Here is a 22,644-nt window from a genome sequence, read left to right as displayed (position 1 = left end):
TTTATGATGTCTGGACACACAAATCATTCCCAGAAACACCAGACCAGGGTAGGTCTAAGCCAGACCAGGCAAGGGGCCCTTCTGTATACTTTAGAGGGGGTTTGTTTTCAGTCACCTGACTCACTCTTGAGCCATATATCAAAAAAGAGGTTGCAAAACTGAGGGGACTGGAACTTTTTTCAAGCTTCTTGTGATTCAGCCTTTTATTTCCTGGCAGGGAATTTTACTGCTAAGCAATGCTGTCTCAGATTACATACTGGAATTGTATTTGTAGCCTGCTATAATGAGCTTATTGAACACCAGGAAGTGTTGGGAACTATTAGAGCCCCCTATAATTCCAGCGCCATAACTTTGCAGATAGGCAGCTCATTCAAAGTTAATCACACCGAAACCCATCATCCCTTGCCCATATGTGTCCAATCAAAAGCTGTTGATTCATGCGCCACTTCCTGGTTCTGACTGCTTTTTCTTTTCCCTCTGTTCCGCCCTTCAGTTTCGTTTGCCAGATCAGAGAACATGGGTAAGTTCCTCTTTAACCTACAGTACAGCCATGTGTCTGTACCCCTATCAAACAGATCCCATCCTTACCCTTATGCATGGGCTGTTTATAACTGAAATAACGCAGCATTCGCATGGCTTTGGTTGATCACCATCACGCATTGACTGGACGTGTCCATTTCTGGCTATAGAACCATTTATTTTTCGGTTTGTTAAGTCGCTTTTTGATTTGTTTACATCTTCACATCTAGACATATTCCCTCTTCGATTCACATGAAAGAGTTTAAGCGGGGATTTCCAGCCAAGCTACACCCTGTACATCCAACAGCTCTGAATATATGTTTGCTTATTTGGAGAATGAAGCAGGGCTATTGCAAATGGGCATAGGGGGATGAGTGGATGAGTGGAAGGTGGGGTGGTGGGAGGCGTTTAGGGGGGCTGCTTTACATCAGTGCGAGGGTAACAGTCTCTTTGGGACACTGGTGGGGGGTGGGGGGGTGGAGGGGTTAGTTCCTCCCTCCAAACATCTGGTTCCCGATAAAGATCAACAATTGAGAATGCATCTCGCTAATTAAGGCCCTCACAGCATCACTGACATCTGAAGATAGCCAATCAACTGCTGGTCCCACAGCGGCGCTACAGCAACAAGCAAGTTCACAGACGCACACACACACACTGCCCGGGGCGAAGGACAAGGGGGTTTCGGGAGGTGTGTGTATGTGTGTGTGTGTTTGGGTGTGCATCTGTGGGTGGGTAAGGGGGTCTCTTATACAAAAGAGTAGGGAATTATAAAACCTTTGAAAAATCACTTTAGAGCAAAATGTGGTGCCATTTATCCTCTTGTCCTTTAAGTCAAACATTTTGCACACAAGGCATTGTCAAACAGTGGCCTAATGAACCTGACTCACCATCCATAACAACAGCTCAATGGCTGGAGGTTTTTGAAGTGTAATTTAGTAGACAGATGGTTTTTACTTTCAATAGTTAATATATCTAATCCATTGGCTTTAGATATGTGAATCATTTATTGCTAAAGTAGACACAAAGCATTTGTGAAACAGTCTAATTACTTTTAATTGCTTTTGGAACATTGTAACTAAAATGTGAAACTGCTGGATATGAAGATTATTTTGTCCCATCACATCAACACTGACAATGACACAATGTGTACTTTAGTGTGTGTACAAAGCTAAATTGTTCATGCAGGATATTGCTTTTTCTTTAGAAAAAAAAAATGAACACATTCTTATGCTTGGAAAAGCACTGCTCCAATGACAAGAACCTAGTGTCCAAATGACTTGTGTGTCCAAAAGGATACAGAGCTACTAAACAAAGGTGCAACATTTGACTTTTCATAGAGTGCAGCAGCGTGAGCAGGTTGAGTTGGGATATGAATTCCCCAGTAGATGGAGCCGGGATGGAGTAGATTCAGCTCTAAAAAGTGTCTTATCGGACAGGCTCGATACTGCTGACAGCTTTAGGGGCCTAATGTTCCCGAGAGTTATGGGCTCTCATTGAGCAAGGGAGACAAACTGAGCATTCACTCCAGTGCCTGAAAAGAACCCAATGAAATTACACAGTGCACATTCAAAAGAAATATGAAAGCATTTCACCTCCCTTTTCGCCACAACCCCTTGCCTATCTTTCAGTCCACCCTCCCACTTTCTCCTGCTCTGTTCTCTCCCTCCCTCTGTCTGTCCCGTGCCTTTGATTCATGGCATGCAGCATTGGCATATTCATAATCAAACGGACCTGACACTCCACATCCTCCCTCAGTGAGAACGTCGACGGCTGCGGCAGGAACTTTACACTCGGCCGTCACTCCTAATCAGCCGCTCCCAACACCAGGCTCCACCACCATCCATCAGCCCTTCTCTCTCTGGGCTCTGTTCTCTCTGACTTCCTTTTCATCTTTCACTCTTTCTCTCTATCTTCCCACACTTTTCCCCATATCGTCTAGTCCTTCATCATGCTTCTTCTCCGATTCTCTTCCTCTCTTTCCCCTTGGTCTCCCCTGTCTTGGCGTAAAGCCTGAGAGTGACAGGGGGTGAAAGCAGGAGATGGAATGTCAGAGTCGGAGCAGGACTCTAGTGGAGGACCCGAATCACCATTGATTTGTTGCCTTATTGAAATAAGAATAAGAAGCAGGCTGAAAATTCAATACACGCAAAATAATGCAAATTTGTGTGGCCTCTTTAAAAAAAAGCGTGGGGGAAAAAAACTCCTGTGTGTGTGTGTGTGTGTGTCTGAGAGAGAGAGAGAGAGAGAGAGAGAGAGAGAGAGAGAGAGAGAGAGAGAGAGAGAGAGAGAGAGAGAGAGAGAGAGAGAGAGAGAGAGAGAGAGAGAGAGATGGGCTGACAGGCCCTGCGGCCTACTGGGACGCCCTCCCCCCTTTGGTTCTCCCTTCACTCCCCCTCCAACCCCGTTCCTCCCCCATCCCGCCCCTCTCAGCACAGCGATATCATTATTACCCGTGTCTGGCCCTTGATCAGTAATGTCAACATCTTTCATATTGACGAATGTGCTGTCTGCCCGCATTGTGCACAGAATGGTTTACAGCCCAGCAGTGGACATGAATCACTCCTCTGCCACACACACAAACACACACACAAACACACACACAGACATGTATCTGAAAACACACAGATACACACTTAACACGTACACTCACGCTCGCATACTACGCACATGCCTGTAAGCACACACACACTCTGCTTGCATTACAAATACTTTCTTCTCTCACACACAACATACATACATATATTTTCTCTTTCTCACACATTGATGGCAATTAATCAACTATGGCCACCATGCAGCACATAGTTTCTCCGTCATATACACACACACATACGGTGGAGACCAACTGACAAGTACAGATATCTCCTCAGAGGGTCTCTGATGAAAGTAAATGTTCAGCTTCATTAGCAGATTGGCTGTAGTCCTTAATCCTGTCAGTGGGTTTGTGTGGATGTTTATGTATCAGCTGCACATGTGTGTTTGTGAGAGAAATTAACATAAAAAGTTTCCCACCTGCTCTCCACTTGACCATCTATGAATGCATGCTGTTTTTATGTTCACTACAAAGTACCAAATGCACTTACCATACACACATACCAAGTATTTGACCTTGTGAGTCATGAATCATTGATGAACATCATAATAGGAATTCACCCAATACCTGTTTCACATCATTTTACCTCCTATAATGCCTGTAAACAAGCCTCATCAATCAAACAAGATATATACAAATATGTATAGAAAGTATCAATTATATCATCTGTCAGAAACACTCAACAGTAAATTAGAATCATATCTAAAGATATTTGTTATCTTTCTCTTTGTGTTCAGCTTTATTTGCCTAAATTATTGATTGCGTATAGTATTCAAAACGGATGTCCTTTTTCTATTGTGTCTCCTCAGATGTCGGCCATTGAGAACATGGCGGAGAAGCTGGAGACGTTTGGCTCCTTGAAGCCAGAGTCTGGTGACCTGCTGCGCTCAGTCCCCTCCATGTTTGACTTCAGAGCCCCACCCTCGGCACTTCCAGAGACACTGCTGCGCAAGGGCAAGGAGCGCTACACATGCAGGTAACCACAGCAACTGGTTTGGCATTAATTATTTTAATTTACTTACTTTCATTTACTTTGATCATAAATCACCCTTTTTTATGGCAAATACTCCTCATATTGCCATTTTTATTTGTCTTTTTTTCATCTGCTGAATGCTTTCATTTGAGTTTTTGTCTTTTCTTAGAGTGATGGGTGTTATATAGGATTTTAACATTTTTGTGGCCAAATGTTACTGCAGATTAATTACATTAAAGCTCCTATTAATGTGTTCTTTGAATCTTAGATATTTGTGATTTTTACATCAGTAAGATAATTAAAGCAGGGGTGTCCTAGTGGCCTTCTGGTTAAAAAGCATACTGCAACATCTGCAGTTAGATTCCAGCTGTGAACATTTGTTGCATGTCATACTCCTCTCTCTACTGATGTTCCCTGCCTCTCAGTCCTTTTAACTGTGGAATGAAGGCCAAAAATAACTCATCACATCTAAAATTATATTATTCCCTTCTAGATACTGTGGGAAAATATTCCCACGTTCTGCCAACCTGACCCGCCACCTCAGGACTCATACTGGAGAGCAACCATACAGGTAAGAACCTTTCTAGAGAGCCATGTTCACTCACATGAACTATCTGTGTGTGTGTGTGGACAGTGTAAGTTCATGTGTGAGTGGGTATTTAGCTCTGTTTGGTTCATTTCTGCCATCTATTCTCCTCACTCCCAATTCACACTATACAAATCAATATAGGCACCTTATTGTCCAGTAAAGCATCAGACTTGCACAATAGCACATTAACTCCCCCATGTAGAACCATTTTCTCTACTTACAAACATGAGTGAAAACAGTGAACCTGCTTTCACATAGCATATTCTCGAGAAAGACAGGGAGAGGCTGAAGTCATTTGTTAACAGCGCATGGATGTTTTCCCAGGGAATTCTTGCCTACAGTAAGAACAGAGTTTATGTGTGTTTTGTTATGCCGTAAAAGCCTGGAATAATTATCCTACTGCTAAATAATTTGCCTGATGAAAAATGGTGTCCGTCGCCTGGGTGACAGGAAGAGGGGGGTTGTGAAGCTTGGCTGGTAAAAGAGAAGAGCGGAGGAGAAGGGAGGAAGTTTGGTGAAAAATTGGGGTGATGAGGAGCGCAGGCAGTTGTCCAGGTCCGGCAGCTGTGGTCATTTCTCTTGTGCATATGAGGCCAGACTCGAGGTGATCTGTAGGCCTTCTGGCTACTTGCTGCATCAAGTAAGGCTTTCTCTGCCAACTTAGAAGGTTATCATAAGATGACATTCTTTTCTTAAGAAATTACTTGTAGAAAAAGATGCACAAAGTTTTCCTGTTCAAAGTCTGTAACACTTCAATATTGCACACTTTTCCAGGTGCTGCTGAGGTAGAAGCAACAATGCAGCAGCATTTCAGAGCACATATAAAAATGAATCTTGAATGTTTACTACATTTGGATAATGAGTAAGCTCTGGCCAGCTCTGCTTGGCTTTGTAGTTACTAAGGTAGTGGAATGTTGGCCCAAAGCTTGTAGGAGGCCTGTTGACCACAGGGGAGAGAGAAAGACAGACTCAGCCTCTACTGCCCCAGCCTGATAGCCTGCACTCCACACGCTGGCATGCCATTAAAGATCACCGCTGTTTATTGTAATTTTTTGTGGAGATAACCAGGGGGTTCCTGAGGGACAGCCAATCAAGCGAGCTAATTCCACCAGAAGAAAAGATGTAATCTTCTCGTATAATTTTGCATGAAGAAACTTGGCAAGAGCCTCTAATTTTGCAGGGCTAGAATCAAATCTGTTGCGTGCTTATTTTGTGAGAGAAGAATGCAATTTTATTGCGCTGGCTGGAGATAAGAGGCAGAGCTGTTTCACCTTAAACAAGCTCCTCCATCATGTCTGGGACTGTGGGACTGCTGGGACTGTGTGTGTGTGTGTGTGTGTGTGTGTGTGTGTGTGTGTGTGTGTGTGTGTGTGTGTGTGTGTGTGTGTGTGTGTGTGTGTGTGTGTGTGTGTGTGTGTGTGTGTGTGTGTGTGTGTGTGCACCATACAGTATGTATCCCATTATGTTTCCCACAGAACAAACCAGGAGTCCCTGATTCATTATGCAGCACAGTTGTACATATAGCTTGCAGCTTGTGTGTTTTGCTGTTTTTGTCATTTAATAATTGTTCTTTCCTGCAGGTGTAAATACTGCGACCGCTCCTTCAGCATCTCCTCCAACCTGCAGCGCCACATTCGCAACATCCACAACAAGGAGAAGCCTTTCAAGTGCCACTTGTGTGACCGTTGCTTTGGTCAGCAGACCAACCTGGACCGTCACCTCAAGAAGCATGAAAATGGTAACTTGTCAGGTGAGAAGCAGGAAGTGGTCGTAAACATACAGCAAGCCTACCAGTCAAACATTTGGAAACACTTTATCATCTTGTTAGATAATAAAATTACTTAAGTTTTCACCTCTTTTTTTCCTCCCATATTTTATCAGGAAAAAAACGCTTGTGTTTAACGATTCCCCCTGCTGAATAATGTAAACTGTAATTTAATCATGATTGGAAAACATTTTTAAAAGTTGAGAAATTAAATTATATAAATCTGCCATCTACCTCTGCAACGGTACAAAATATTTTTAGATCAACCTACTTTCATCACCATCACAGCTGATGGATTTGACAGGCTGCATCACTGACTGAATCAGTGGCAGAGTGGCCAAGCATCGCCAGAACCAACATAACTTTATTTGATATTATTGATTGATATTATATATTCTATATATAAGAACATATAGTCTCCAAAGGTACCAAATAAGTAATGGAGTACAAGTCAGTATATATAGTATAACATGATGCAAGGCACATCCAATCAAATGTTTCCCTATAATGTAACTAATTTCGGGACACACATAAAGTCAAGTCTGGTGTGTTTATAAAAAGCAAATGTGCCCTTTTTTTTTTTTTTCTTAATGGAGTGCCTTGGTAGTCGAGTGGTTACTGCGCATGCCACATAATGGCAGCGATGCCAGCAAGGGACCTTTGCTGCAGGTCATTTCCCAATCTCTATCCCTGTTTCCTGTCGGCCTCTATGCCACCTCCTGTCAAATAAAGGCAAAAATGCCCAAAAATAAATCTATAACAAAAAAAGTTCCCATTTTTAAATGCATTTCATACATGTCCACACTGCCAACAATTTGAAATCTTGAGAATGAGTAAAATACCACAAAGACTACACTAAGCTATTTTTTTCTCTCTGCAGGCACTGCAATGTCATCCCCACAGTCTGAACTGGACAGTGGCAGTGCCATATTGGATGACAAAGAAGACTCTTATTTCAACGAAATAAGAAATTTCATTGGCAACACAGGCCAGAACCAGACATCCCCGGACCCATCTGAAGAAGGGTGAGCATGGTTTGATGTTCTCATCTCCGCAGGCCTTTCTATTTTCTGATCAGAGCTATAGAACTTAACAAGAAGATGACTATAGATCAATATCAGCAAGCACATCCCTTATCTTTGCTTCTCACCTGCCACATCTCTGCAGCAGGGACAAAAGAAGGCCAGAGCCTCCTTCATTATTTCAAATACTATCAAATCAACATTTATATATCGAAAACTATAAAGGCTTTTTTCATTTCAACATATATTTTTGTGTACTGAACTCTTCATGCACTCATTCTGGTATCATTAGGATTGCTAGATGTAAAAAGGACTCTAAGGGCTTGAATAGGCATGAATAATGGGTCAGCTGCTATCAGCCAATTTTCAACTTCATACCACCCAGTCAGTCCTCATTAATTATCGCATCGCACTCAGAGGTCTGGAGTAGAGAGCAATCATCTGTGATGACATTTAAGATAATCGCAGGTCTTGGAAACGTGCAGGAGCTCCTTATATCAGTTGCCTTTCTGGCCACACGTACGAACACATATCTGTGTGCATGCAACTTTGGCGAGCATTATGCAAATAAATTCTTGGGAGCTGTGATCAGGTCGGATAGCAGTTGAGAGGTCTGCTCAGGTCTCCAAGTTTGTTTTCATGTACCTCACGTTGGTGTGATCACAGGGCAGATTGTAAGGCCAGATAGATAGAGATCTCGCAGACTGGTGTGTGATTGTGCAGAAGGCCTGTGAGAGCAGGACCCGGCAGTAGAGCGTCAGAGGGACAAGGAGAGAAGCAGGAGGGGGAGTGCAGCAGTTAGTCCACCACATCTGGAACCAACATGTCTGCCTACAGGAAGAGGGTAGAGGGGGTGGGGTCAAAGGGTCGGCCCGTGTTTCCTTTCAAAGTGCTGTGCTCCTGACTACTTCTGATAGATACTTTATCCCCAGCAAATTACCACGTTTGAAAGCGTAATTAGCGAATCTGTTTTCTTAATCACGGAGCTCTAGCTCTCTCTTTTGGAACTAGTCTCTCTTCGCAGCCCTGCAAGCTCCACACGGCACGATTACCACCTTGTCAGCCTCAAACTCTCTATCCCAGTGGGAGCTCTGGCAAAAGGACAATATTATTAGCTGCTGATAAAAGAGGAAAGATGATGCAGATCCTGTATGTGCTAGGATAAAGTCTGCAATAATTTGCTCAAATAATTTCCCTCCTCTGAAGTCAGTGCACACTCAAATGCATCACTTTCAAGTACAGCGCAGGTATCCTGTTTATAAGAACTGTGTGATTATGTGGTGATGTGCTTGATGTGCTTCGGTTTCCTATCTATCCACTTCTGTCTGTTCACTTCTCGGTTTCCATCTCCTTTGTGCGAGGAATGGCATTTTTGGGAGCTGACGAAAGACGTCCCAGAGTGTAATTAGTGAATCAGTCTTAATGTGGTTCCAGATGATTTACCAAATGGTGGTTTCCTGTGGCGCTGAGACAGAGGGACAGATTAAGACTCAGGCAGTTTGGATAGCTGGCCCTCTCCCCCTCCGCAGGGATAGAGGAATGGGCCGGTTGGCAACACTCTCATAACTCTCCCACCAAATGGGGCTGTCAGCTAAATATTTTGCCTATTAGATGAATACGAGATAGTAGAGAAAATAAACAAGGAGAGAGGCAGAGCACTCCAGTTAAGTGCTGCAACGATCAACCCAGTGCTGCTGTGCCCAAAGGGGCCCCAGAGAGCCTCGATGACAAACGGGATTCCGGCTCTGCTCTATCCCAGCTGCTATGTCCTGCTTCAGATCCACCTCTCTCTCATTTTTTATCCTATACGCGCTATTGTATTTGTATAGAGAGAGTGAGAGAGAGAGAGAGAGAGAGAGAGAGAGAGAACGGATTCTCACAAAAACATTCAGGAAACAAAAAGGAACACAAAAGACAAAAGCATGATAACATTCCAGCTAATGGTTTGAATAGAGGCTCCGAGTACATTTACTAAACAAATGTCCTTTTTCTGTCCTTATCTAGCTGATTAAACAACTACCAAGAGAATTTCCTCCTTTTTCACTCATTTCATTGTTTTAGTATCAGTTTAAATCTAAATGATTACCCTTTATTTTCTTGAACTTTACACAAGAGTGTATTTATGAATTTCTTGTTAAAAAGGTGGATTTCATTTACCCTTCTACACAGTTTCTACCATGTTATCAAGCTTTACTGAACTAATAAAGTTCCCTGTCTGCAGGTTAAATGGCGGCCCATTTGAAGAAGAAAAGCCGCTGATGGCCAGCCATGGGTCACGTGACTTGGAAGACGAGGAAGTGGAGGAGCTTGGTGCTGATGAAGAAGAAGGGGAGGAGCCTAGCAACACCCCTGGGAAACCGGAAGGCGAGATGCTTCCTAGCAACATCATGCAAGACGAAATGGACTTTAGTGGACCAAATGACTTGAACCTCAACTGCAAAACCTCTCCTAGGAGGTAAATTTGATATAGAAAAACAATTAAACCATGCACATTATTACATTGTGTAAATGATGACATGCTGTCCTGAAAAAGTCTTACTTAGATTTTCTCTTTTGACCTCCAGGTATAAGGAGGAGGAGGAGGAGGAGGATGAGGAGCAGAGCGGCTACTCTGCCTTGGATCATATTCGTCACTTTTCGGACATGCGCAAGCTGGAGGAGAGTGAGCTGAGTGACGGAGATGGTGATGGTGATGGTGATGAGGACGATGAATCATTTGGTTCCCCCTCTCTGACTGAGGCAGTCAAACAGCCACTCTTTAGGAAATCCAAGTCTCAGGTAACAGACACATTGATATTTCATATGTATACACACCTAATAATGCATGCCCGTACATGGATATTTTTTTATTTTTACATTTAAGCATGGTTGTTGAGTGTAATTAAACTCTCTCTCCCACAGGCTTATGCCATGATGCTGTCTCTGGCTGAAAAGGATTCTCTCCACCCAGCCACCCACAACCCGGCCACCATGTGGCACAGTCTGGCACGGGCTGCTGCTGAATCCAGTGCCATTCAGTCCCTCAGCCATGTATGATGACACTCCCATTGCGCTTTCCCTTTCACCTCTCAACCCCGACCCTGACCTATGGCACTGGGAGACCATTGCAGGGGCTATCCACAGGGCCCCTGGGCTTCTGCCCCCTGATCATCCACAGACTGACTGCTGAGCAGAACCACAGCCCATCTGACTGCTGAGCGGAGCGCCTTACACACAAAGTAGGGTCACTGCCCTTGCAGAACCCAGCCCAGCCCCAGCCCAAGAAAACCTCCAACAGATAGAGAGCAAAATGTCCTTCTGAGACCTTAAAATTGGTTTCTGTTGTTAACACCAACCAGGATGATCGCAATGATTATGATTGTGGTGAAAATAATAATAGCTGTATTTATTCTGTTGAATTTCTATGTTTTGCACAGCAAAGGCAGCTGGTGGACATGGAAGATGTGCTGATGTATCATTGTTAGACTACATTTATTGCCCAGCACATACAAAGCAAGGAGAACATTTTATGCTGAGCGGGTGAGTTTGATTGTGTCTCTAAGACAGCCAATTTCAGCCTAGAATGTTTCACTGTGCATAAAGAGTAAGACCCCTGTCTCGTTTGACAAAAAGCATCTTTAAAATAATATTACAAGAATTCCCTTTAACCCCCAGAGGTCCACAGGTGTTTCTCATAAATACATGTACTTGATGATAAAAATGAAAGGGTGGGTTTGCAACATCTGTTCAAATGAAAACAGTTCTGTGTAATGACAGCGCCAGCAGCGTTTTCATATCACTGAAGTCATTGAAAGAACCGATTTTTAAAAAAGTAATTGTTAAACCGAAATCAGGCCAGTTTCCCATCTGCATTTTCATAGCTGCGTGTGTCTGCACAATCAAAGCACTGTACACAAGTGTCTACCAACTGTTCTCCACTGCACTCCATCCTGCCCGCCTGCGCTATCTGTGAAAGGATATAAATAGATTGTCTTTTTAGTGGAAGAGAAGAAAACACTTTTTTTTTACTGAGATAAGTAGCCAGTGCTGAAGTTAATTGTTGTTCTGTAAAGGGCATATGTCTTTTTCAAAACCCTTGAATCCATCCTAGTCAGCCAACAATACCACTAAATAGCCTGAATGCTAGTTGTTAGCTACTCCATGCTCGTGTTTTTTTCATTTTTAGACAATCATGATTTTGTTTTTCATTTTTTTGTTGGTGTTGTTGTTATTTGCTGTTGTATGTTGAGAATTGTATTTATTTCTTGGCAAACTGTAGTTTGTTTACTGAATAGCACTGCTCTTAGCCCAGGTGAAGGGAAGATTCCTCACTGGGCCTATCCCAGAGTTCAATGGGATTTGTAGATTAAATTTGAGTGCCGGATAGTATTAAACATACAGTTCACTCCTTATTCTTCTAATGAAACTGGTTGATGAATAGATATTACTTAGGGTTTTTTTTCTATGACAATTTAATGATTCAATTGTAAAAAATGAAAAACATTATAAAGAATGAAATAAAAAAAAAAAGCCAGGTATAATTTCTTCATAAGCGCATGATTGGTCTGGTAAGATCTGTATCTGACATTTTCTACGGTTGTCTGCAAGCTTGTGTGACGTTCAGTTCATGTTAATCCCTTGTGCCAAACTTATGATAAATAACAGATTACTTTCATTTATTCTCCCGTTTTGAGGGACCAGATTTTTTTTGTTTTTGTCGTTGTTTTGTTTATAATCGATTTTAAAAAGTAATCAGCAAGTTGAGGTACTTTGTTTTAATGCTTTCTACAATGTAACTGTTATGCATTTCAATTCAATACTGTGGGAGGAACAACTAAGAAATAAAGGACTACAATGTGGATTGACATGTCTTCCTCTCTCTCTTTATTTCTCCTTAAACATCATACTCACCCTTTGTCTTCCATCTCCCTCACACCTCCCCACTCCATATAGTCCTTCTGGCTGCCCATCTTTTTGGCTAAAACATAAATTGCTACTATGGGACATACGTCAGAAAACCACCTGGCACTTTCCTCTGGCGCTCCCATGGCCTCCAAGAGTGAAGGAGAGTTTGAACTCTGGTCCTCTTTTCTCTCCAGGCTTTGGCTCGCATAGAGAGAGGGAAGGAGAGAAAAGGCTGGAGAGGGCTTGAATGTGGTAGTGGGAGCAGAGGCAGGAATGTGTCCTCTTTATTTGTGTCCGTTTGTGGGGCATGATGGATGAGGTGGGTAGATGTGATGACCTGGCTCATCGCTCAAACGCTCAATAAGAGTCCCATCCTGCAGCAGGCCTCCCCATCCGGCACCCCCCTCTGTCACTGCTGCCAGCCGACGTGGGCGGACATTGTGGCTGGGAGGGTTGGAGGTTCAGCAGCTCCATTGTCCGGCGAGTAGCTTGGGTGGGGGGTTGGAGAATTGGGCATGACAGTGAAGATGGCTGGCGCTGACACTCCGCATTTACAGTGCTCCTGGCACCCTAATGGATGGGGTGTTTTCTTAGGGCCTGTCGTCAGCCCTAAGGGCTCCATGGGGCGTCCAGCTTTGATGAGGTCACAGGGGGTCACACAGTGTTGATGAGGTCAGTTTGGGTCGTCCAGCTTTGATGAGGTCAGCTGCAGTGATGGTAGTGGTGGCACAGGCCAGGGCCATAATGGAGTGAAAGTGATAATGGTCCTTATTATGAGTTTTGCCACCTGTACTATTGTAGACTAATTTAAGCTGATATGATTATGTGAACTTGTCAGTAGTCGTGCACCAGCATCACTTTTCTTTATAATGTTGGTCTGCTAATCCTATTAAAGCAGCTATAATCCATATTTTTATATTGACAATGGATCACATGAATGCTGTAGTTAGGAGTCACTTGTATTGATGAACCCACAGGGGGCTGTCACCAGACAGTTCATCTCAGTTCTAGAGAGCACATCAGCATCATTTAGCTTATGGTTTTGGTTTTCTGGCCTGTATTTAACTGTTAGGTATACATTCATTGCTTTCATCAGTGAAGCAGCAGTAAGCAGCTGTTTTCAGTGGATAAAGCTCTATAAAGCCACCGTACAGATGTCTGTACCAAACATTATATAGATAAAGTTAGTGACTGGTAAACATAGTACAGAATTTAGAAGCAAGACAGGCAGAAATTTCCCTCAAATGTTAGTTGAGAAGTAAATTTGTACTTTCAGGTGGACAGAAACATAACTCCAGGTGAATGCCAATGTTGCTCCATGTCTGCTAAATGTGTAAATAAGCAACAGTTTGCTCAAGTTTGCCATATTAAATTCATATGTCTGTGTTGTTTTTACAGCTTGTTTCGGCTGACCCCAAGTGGCCAAAAAATCAATTAATGTGGGTTTCAGAAACCCAGATATCACATATAAAAAAGTATTAAAGAAACGGTATCTTAACTTAATAATGCAATAGTTTGCTATGGTTTAGATGTGCTTTGTTCCATTTCAAATAACTGTACATAGCAAAGTGGGGAAAAAATCATCCTTTTTCAGCTGAATGAAAACAGTACAGAAGCAACAGTTGCAACTGGTATGTAAAAAACAGGAATTACACCTTGACTACATCTGGGAACTAACTTGCAGTGCCGCCACCCTTCAGTGGCCACGCCCCTGCTGCATTTCAAATTGCCCATGTAATTACATCACCTACATAAAGAAGTTGCCCCACACAAAAGTCCAAAGGCACTGCCTCTTGAAAGAAAACCAAAATATTATGAATAGACAGCAGTGTGTATAATGTCATTGTGTGTGGGCAGTGGAGTGGTGCTAGGAGGGCACCCGGGCGGGTTTGGCAGCCTAACATTTAACTGTTGTGCATGTGCTGGTTTGATCAGTGTTGATTAGCGCATGCCAATGTCACCCATGTATCCTCTCACACTTAATCAACACGTTGGGACGAGTTATTGCCGTCATTAACCCACAGCTTCTCATAAAGGACTCAGTGTGAACTGAAGTGTGGCTGGCAGGGCCCTGGATATTTGTGTGTGTGTGTGTGTGTGTGTGTGTGTGTGTGTGTGTGTGTGTGTGTGTGTAAGTGAGTGTTTAAAGAGCTAAGGAAGTCAGAAAGAAGAGCGTGCATAAGTCAATGCAATCTGTTTTAGTTAAATGTAAAGTGACTGTGTGTGCGTCAAAGGGGCTGGATCCCCAAGCTGCCGTGTCCCCACAGTGTGTGAATGTGGACGGGTGGGCACACTGTGGGCAGCCCTGCTTGGGGCTTGGAGCCACTCAGCTAATGGGGCAGCTGGCACAACCTCAGAATCCATCAGGCCTCATTACAGCTCCTGTGCAGCCACCGTCCTCTTTTATTTCCTCTCCTCCTTCTTCCTCTCCTCACCCCATACCCTCCCATCCTTTCTTCTGCCACCCGTCCACATAGCCAACCCTGTGTGGCATGTAACTGCCCCACTCCCCTTGCTGGAACATACATCACGCCCCCAGAGAGGGAGGCCATCACAGCTGGCAGCTCTCACGCTGATTGACTTGGCACCAGTGCTGACTCAGACGCCAGGGGAAACATTTTTCGGAGAGGGAGGCATGGATGGGTGTGGGACTGTAGCCTTCAAGGAGGGATGGGGTGGTAGAAGGCGTTGGTATGGATTGCTACTTGCTAACAGTTGGTACAAGTGGGACGTGTGTTTGTGTGTGTTTGGGTGGAGAGACTCCAAAAATCATCACATCAAGTATTGTTGCTTTTACAATAATAGCAGCACCTCCTCTGTCTGTCCCCCCCCATCCCCCTGGCCGAAGTGTGTGTACAGTGTGTGTGTGTGTGTGTTTGTACCAGTCAGACTCTTTTCTTTCCCTTCTTCTTCTCAGCTTATCTTCTTGTCGTCCCCCCCTCCGCCCTTGCCTTCTCCCCCTTAGAAAGCAGAGGAGCTTAAGGTTGTGGTTTCATTACACTGTTTGTTTTTCTCCCTGGAGGCTACGGGTCATTAGTGTTATTGATGGATACTCAGTACAGTCCCAGGGAACAGAGCAGGACAGAGCGGAGCAGCCATGCACATGTTTTTAATATGACGAGTCTAATCAGGACAGGCGTGGTAGCAGAACCACTTGGAGCCTAGTTTTTGAAATCATCTCATTCTTTGCTCATGGAGAAGATTAGAAAGCAGCTAATCAAGCCATCAAGTCAATGTTTGAAGGAGTGTAGAAGTGCAGCAGATTGGCACTGGAGTAACTTAAACTAAAAAGCATCAGTACAAGACAGTCTTTGCAACTTAATGTTGATCATATTATACTATGAGCCATTCATTCATGTGCACTCACTCACTTGAATCAGAGATACTTTCAGAGGCTTCATACTTTTTTTCCATGTTGCACGCCATCCAGTGGTGGAATTAGCAATGTACACCTATCAAGATGTTTGGGTTTGAATACTTCCATTAATTAAATATTCAAAAACATTTAATAATAACCATAGTTTCTGGTTAGAAACACACATGTTCAGTCTTACATAGCCTACAGATAAGCTGACACATCAAAACCAAAGATGCCTAATTTACGCCACACAGATTCCAGAGTGTGGGAGAGTTCCTTGATAATCATCTTTTTGCAGCTTTGACATTTCACATTTATTTTTCCAGGCAACAACAAAACAAATGGTGCAGGACGTGTTGAAATGATTTCCCCCTCATTCTTTTATCTGAGCCGACAGCTTTGTCAGCTGGAGTTCAAAACACTGTGGCCTTTAGGGAGATCTGGTTCAACGCAGAGGGGCAGAAATTATCTCTGGGACGTGAGGTTATGGCAGAGAAGTGATAGAATCTCTTTGCAAAGAGTGGCGTATGCTTAATTACATCGAAAAAGTACCCATGATGCGATCTTACCTTTTACGGGCTATTTCAGGCTGTTTCCTGCACCCTTCACTCTCTCCCTCACCCCAGATAAGCCAGCCTGCTTACAGTAGCAGGACGTTTCATCCATCCAAAAGTCTTTTAGCACAAAGATTATGTTTGTTCATGCATTTGTAATAAAACAAAAGTTTCTTTCAAAGTGCTTGCATGATGTTAAGGAAACTGAAATGTCTGAATCAGCTTCTCCACTTTTGACCATAAAACAAAGATGGTCTCTGTTTAATTGCAGATTTGGCTTCCATCACGGCTATTTCTTGATCCTACCATTTTGACTTTTTTTGGCGTGCCAGTCCCTCATTTGTGGCACCGTGCTCTGCTTTGGGCATCCTGTGTAAAGTGTAGATGGCTAATACAGTGGTGCAGTGACCACCCAGAGCTTAGTGGATGGATGGTCTCTCTGGGGCTGTTTGACTGAAAACAGGTGTGTGTCATCTGAAGATGAAGGCCTGGCCGATAAACATTATTGGAGTACATCTGCTGCTTGTCACAACACAGGGCGAGCTGGAGCGGCCCCCCATCCATCAGCTACACCAGTGGGTGGGTGTGAGGGGGTTGGAGAGGGAGGTCTCCATCCTCTGCTGGCGGGCCCGTTCACCTATCACTCACCCTGGGGATGCTGGGATGGGAGCATGTTCAGTCCAGGCACCTGCCTGCTTGCCTGCCAGACCACAGCTACCTTTGGCCAATAGAAGAGAAAATGCTCCAGTGCACTTGAAAAATGCTTCAGGGGTCTCTCTCTTTCTAACACCCCTACAAACACAGAAGAGTGCACACACTTTCACACACACACACACACGCAAACAGATTTAAGTCCCTACACCATTAGGAATACCTAGTACACACACACACACACACACACACAAACACACACACACACACACACACACTTTACACCTCCAGTGTAGCCTGCAGGTGCCTCCCACAAACCCTACTACTGTCAGCTTGACCTTCCGCTAGCTGATGAGAGATGCCTAGTAGTAGCCTTGCACAAAAACACACAATGACATACCCTGACCCACCCATCCCTACACACATACACACACACACAGGACCCCATATGTTTCTATGACAGCTGGAACCTCTCCCCCTTTTTCCACCTCCATATCTTACTACACCCCCCCACCCCACCCCACCCCTCAACCTCTCTCAGAGATCACAGAAATCAATACCATGCAACGCTGCATTCAGAGCACACAATTCAAAGATGATGGTTAAAAGCAAATGTCCACAAATATTTTTTTTATTGTTATTTATTTGGTTCATGGCTCTTGTTCTCATTGTTTTAGTCAACACACAACCAGAGATTTTAAGACATACAGGATCAAGGATGAAATAAAAACAAATGGAGACACATTAAAAAGGAGTATATCAATTCAATACAAAAAAAGTATCATTGTAGCACAACTGACACAGGTATGTCACCTACTAATAAACACAGTAGGTTATGACTGATATAACTGGTACTGACCTGAGATACAAAAATCAAGCACTCATTTCTGCATTTAAAAAAAATACTTGTTGTGAGACCACATAAATGTTTACAGGTGCTGCAGAAAAAAATATTTACATCACTTGTATCATTTATATAAGCTGCTAACTCAGTAAACACTGATGTGAAAGAAGTGCAACGCATGCAAGTTTTGTCTGCAGTATTTTGCGCTCAGTACACCACACCGCAACATAAAAAAAACCTTGATAAATGCCAGTAGATGGAGCGTGTTTGCAATCATGTGAGCCAGCATGTTGAAATAACTGATATTACGTATAGAAAATATCCTCACAGACACTTGAATAAATGCAGGTGTATGGGGAAAATAACCCAGACATGTCACAAATCAGGATTAAATGTGAGTCCCTAATCTGTTTAGGATAATCTTTAAAACAACCAATCACTGATTTTAGCATTGTTTTGGGAAAAAGAATTTCAGACAAATGAAATGAATGAAAGATCTAAATCAAAACATTTTGACCAATTTAATCTCTGTGTATGTGACAGGCATGTTTTGTGCATCACTACGATAGAAGTAACATAACGGTTGCATGAGGATGCAAATACTGTTTGCATGGTGTATGTGCTGCAATAAATATAAAAAAGCAATTCATCAATTAGATTTTTGATAGTCTTTTACGCCTATAAAATGTATGACTTATCTACTTAGCCATACAGTATTTTTGTGGCGCACATGCCTGCAGCCCATGGCACAGATTTCAGCTGTAGGAACATGATTTCTGCAACAGAATATTGATGTCATATTTTTTCAGAACAGGTAAATAAATCCATTTCTAAACCTGCTTTAGAGGCACTTAGTTTTCACCACATATATGCTTTACATTCTGTTATGCTAACCTTCAAGTCCATAAAATATTATTTTTACATTTTTTTTGTGACACATGAACAGAGAAGGTCAAGATTCAGTCAGGTGTGTCTCAGTCAAATTCCCTTGAGAAAGACACTGAAAGCTTAACAACTCATTAAATGTTGAGAGTGTAAAACTCCAAAGCAAATTAACAGTTTACAACCAGCAGTATTAACAAATGTGATGTAGGTATTGGTGTTTATTGCTAAGAAGTCAGTGTTACCTCAGACTTCTTCCTCAGGCTCCTCCTCAGACATGTAGATTTAGATTTCCTTTGAGGTCATCTCATATGCCAGGTCCACTGGTGGATAATCTTGAGCTCCAGGCTCAGTGATGGAGTACCAGTTTCTGACAGCTGAGTACTAGTTTCACAAAAACAAAGTAACACATAGTAATACCTAATCACCTTTACCAAGATGATCTGAATAATGCTACAATGAGCCAAGTCCCGTGTTTGCCCTGTGTTGAGCCCTGTCAGGGGTTTACACCTCTGCTTGGGTTATGTGGTTTTGCTGCCTGCTCTTCTCTTTCTTTGGGACACAGAAAACTTCAACACTCCTGGGGTTTGGTGTAGCAGAGCTGAAAGGGGAAAAAAAGCAAAAAGACTATTTGTAAATCAAAAGCAAATGTTCTGGGGTTTCTGGAGGAGAAGTAACTGGTACGTAGTCTCCCGTGTGCTTGGCTTTGAGGAGGTAAAACGAAGACAGCCCCAAGCCTGGCTCCATGCTGGGTGCAGATTAAAATAACTGTCAGGAGACAGGAGCAGCTATTGAGAGAGACAGGGTGACACACAGAGTGATGGGGCTCAGCCTCTCACACTTCATGACACAGTATTTCACTAAAGCTGGTTCAGCTTTACAGCCTGTGACCTTGTGTGTGTGCCCGTGTGTGTGAGTGGGAGTGTTCGTTCTGTTTTAGCTTGACAACCCTAGTCCTGTGTGTGTGTGTGTGTGTGTGTGTGTGTGTGTGTGTGTGTGTGTGTGTGTGTGTGTGTGTGTGTGTGTGTGTGTGTGTGTGTGTGTGGCAATGAGAGCTCAGGTATACCTTCACTACAGGTGGGGCCCAGCCAGGTGAGTTGGCACAGACATCGCCCAGTCAGCCCATCACAGTGGGCGCCATGGGAACACTGGCACGGCAGAGAGCAGTCGGGACCAAAGCGGTCTCCACCACAGTCTGAGAGACAAAAGACGCAGACAGAGAAGGGACAAAGAGAGAGGTTTTCAGATAGGCAGACATGGATAGATAGCTGCCGTGTTGGCCGCTTTAATAAAAAGGAGAAATCTACCTTTTTCACATCTCTGCCCTGTCCTTCCTGGGGAGCAGAGGCATCGCCCGGTAGATGCATCACATGTGGCTTCACCAGCACAGTCACATGACCTTTCACAGTTCAATCCGAACCTTCCAACTTCACATCCTGAGAAGCAAACATGCAAGTAACGTTGTATTACTTCACTTTCATTACAGTAATTCCCTTACCTGAAGTCAAACACTGAACCTCCTCTCTACATATAATCTACAACCCTTTTCCTACAGTAATACAAGGACTGGTGAATTCAACTCTAACTAGGTAACAAGGCAGTAAAATATCCTTTTGTGCCTCTGATAGTTCTTTGACCTGTGTATGTATGTATGTATGTATGTATGTATGTATGTATGTATGTATGTATGTATGTATGTATGTATGTATGTATGTATGTATGTATGTATGTATGTATGTATGTATGTATGTATGTATGTATGTATGTATGTAAAATGGATCATGACTGAGATTGTTTTAAAATCAACTTGTTTTTAAAAAAAAATGATCAGTCGGGTAGTCATGAGTGATCTGGTGCCTGTCATTTTATCATATTTTTATGTGTTTGTGAATCTTTTGTGTCTTGTGCTGTTTTAAAAATATATATTTTCTTGTTGAGTTTTATGTATTATAAAGAGCCACCGGGAAAGGCATTGCAAACTTATTTAGGCTGTGAAAACTGTATTATGTGGCATTAGTTCATGCTATGTGTTTGTCACTATAAAAATAAGCATTAAATAAAATTTAAAAATAAATTAACTCATATCCCAAACGTCAGTTTGGTCCTTTCATGATAGTTAGTAAATTACCCAAATTATGGATGATTCATGTCACTTTGCTAGACTTGTGAGCAATTAGTTCTCAAATATGTAAAAATGCAACCCACATGCATATGACTATGCACAAACACACAATTACAATAATGCATACACATGTGCAAGTGCACATGCTATAGATAAGCAAACCTTTCATTCACTTACATGTACATATAGTGGTAAGAAAATGTTCACAAACATTTCCTCGCACATACAGACACACACAGAGATAGATCCACGCCTGTTTCTGGAGCCTGTGGCTGCCTTACAGCTGCTCTGCAATGCTCAGTCATATCTCCTGCTGGGACTGAAGTGGCCATTTAGGCGCTCACACTGCGGCTGAGAGCCTCGTGAGCAGGCAGGAGGGCACAAGGATGTAACAGGAACGCATTAAGCAGTCAGGAAACACCTGTCTCTCATCAAATAACCAGCCTGCCTGCCTGCCCACCTACCTACTAGCCTGTCTGTCTGTCTCCCTGCCGGCTCACACTCACACCAACCCAATGGACATTTTTTTTGGAATCCTCTTATTCATGCATGCTCATATGTGCCCATGTAGAATTGCAGCTGGGCATCCAGGTGGCTGTTTGTTAATGTGCACAAGCTTGTTTTTTGATCTTCATGGTGTTGCGTCACTGCAAACATTTTAAAAACTATTGAAATTCTCGAAAGATGAGCTTCCTATCCTCTTTAAAACATTCTGTAAATTGACATCCAGAATATCACTGATTTTGTTAAAATCTGTCCACTCCATTTCGTATTGATTAACACAAAAATTTGACTTGTAATTTTAAGGATTTAAGTTGATAATTAACACTTGAAAAGTCTATATACTCACGTCTTTGGCATTGTGGCCCATAGTAGCCTGGTGGACACACACATTGTCCTGTCACATGGTCACAGGTCTGTCCCACCTTACAGTCACAGGTAAGAGCACAGTTCATTCCAAAAAACCCAGATGGACATGCTGAAAGAAATACAGGATGCTGAATTTAGGTTAGATACTTGTTTCAGCATATGGCTCAGAAAATGGTCATGTATTCACTTTCATGTAGGTTCATTCAAGTCACAGAGTGCTGTGAAGAAAAAACTGTATCTATTTCAGAAAGAGCTTTTACAGAGGTGGCAGTGAGGCCACTTGTAACTTTATCACCAAGTTTCTTTTTATTTTTTAACAGAATGTTTTCATACTGTGTTGACAGGAGTGGCCGTAATATCCAGCAGTACAGCTGCAGGTGCCAACGAAACGGTCACAGGTCCCGTTGTTGAGACATGGACAGTCTTGCGCACAATCAAGCCCATATTTTCTCTGTGAACAGGCTACACACACACACACACACACACACACACACACACACACACACACACACACACACACACACACACACACACACACACACAAATGTGTTACAACTTTTGAGTTAACCAATAACTGGTATTCCTGAAGAAATATAGATAGCAAACATGTTTCAGCTGAAAACATTCACTGACCGTAATAAGGATGATTGCAAATGATTATGAGTTGGGTTTTATTTCTACAGTATAGAAATTTTCTAATAAAAGGTAACAAAATGGTTTAAAATTCTAAAACCTAAGCACACAAATTGAAAAACTGCATAAGCCCCCTCCCAAGCGTGTAGGAGAACATATGATGGCTACGAAACTTGCAAAAAACATGAAAGGCCTTCTCTAGAGCCAGTGTTTCTGGGCTAAAATAGAACATGGTGGTGAAACATGGTGGCCTCTGTGGAAGAGGACTCGCACCATATATAGATACAGTATAAAGGGCTTATTCTAATGTAACAAAAATACAACAATTCATATTTTCAGGTGATTATACACTTATTAAAACATAATCATGAATATTAAATTCCATTTT

The 22,644-nt window shown here is 42.7% G+C and overlaps 2 protein-coding genes across 2 annotated transcripts in view; one reads left to right on the top strand and one right to left on the bottom strand.

Annotated features, from left to right (window-relative positions):
• mecom (MDS1 and EVI1 complex locus) overlaps window positions 1-12,281 on the top strand; it is a 93,508-nt gene extending 81,227 nt beyond the window's left edge. The window contains exons 10-17 of the mRNA XM_062418856.1: window positions 494-520; window positions 3,919-4,085; window positions 4,576-4,653; window positions 6,252-6,421; window positions 7,317-7,461; window positions 9,680-9,913; window positions 10,023-10,236; window positions 10,360-12,281. Coding sequence (XP_062274840.1) covers window positions 494-520; window positions 3,919-4,085; window positions 4,576-4,653; window positions 6,252-6,421; window positions 7,317-7,461; window positions 9,680-9,913; window positions 10,023-10,236; window positions 10,360-10,494 — 1,170 coding nt within the window. The 3' untranslated portion in view covers window positions 10,495-12,281. The remainder of the gene's footprint in view (window positions 1-493; window positions 521-3,918; window positions 4,086-4,575; window positions 4,654-6,251; window positions 6,422-7,316; window positions 7,462-9,679; window positions 9,914-10,022; window positions 10,237-10,359) is intronic.
• Window positions 12,282-19,106: 6,825 nt separating this feature from the next.
• megf6 (multiple EGF like domains 6) overlaps window positions 19,107-22,644 on the bottom strand; it is a 51,706-nt gene continuing 48,168 nt past the window's right edge. Inside the window, exons 34-38 of the mRNA XM_062418810.1 lie at window positions 21,957-22,085; window positions 21,604-21,732; window positions 19,939-20,067; window positions 19,698-19,826; window positions 19,107-19,232 (exon numbers count right to left, since the gene is read on the bottom strand). Coding sequence (XP_062274794.1) covers window positions 19,153-19,232; window positions 19,698-19,826; window positions 19,939-20,067; window positions 21,604-21,732; window positions 21,957-22,085 — 596 coding nt within the window. The 3' untranslated portion in view covers window positions 19,107-19,152. The remainder of the gene's footprint in view (window positions 19,233-19,697; window positions 19,827-19,938; window positions 20,068-21,603; window positions 21,733-21,956; window positions 22,086-22,644) is intronic.

This window comes from Scomber scombrus, chromosome 5 (assembly GCF_963691925.1).
Source record: "Scomber scombrus chromosome 5, fScoSco1.1, whole genome shotgun sequence".
NCBI classification, from domain to species: domain Eukaryota; kingdom Metazoa; phylum Chordata; class Actinopteri; order Scombriformes; family Scombridae; genus Scomber; species Scomber scombrus.
This window is presented reverse-complemented; position numbering and strand designations above follow the sequence as displayed.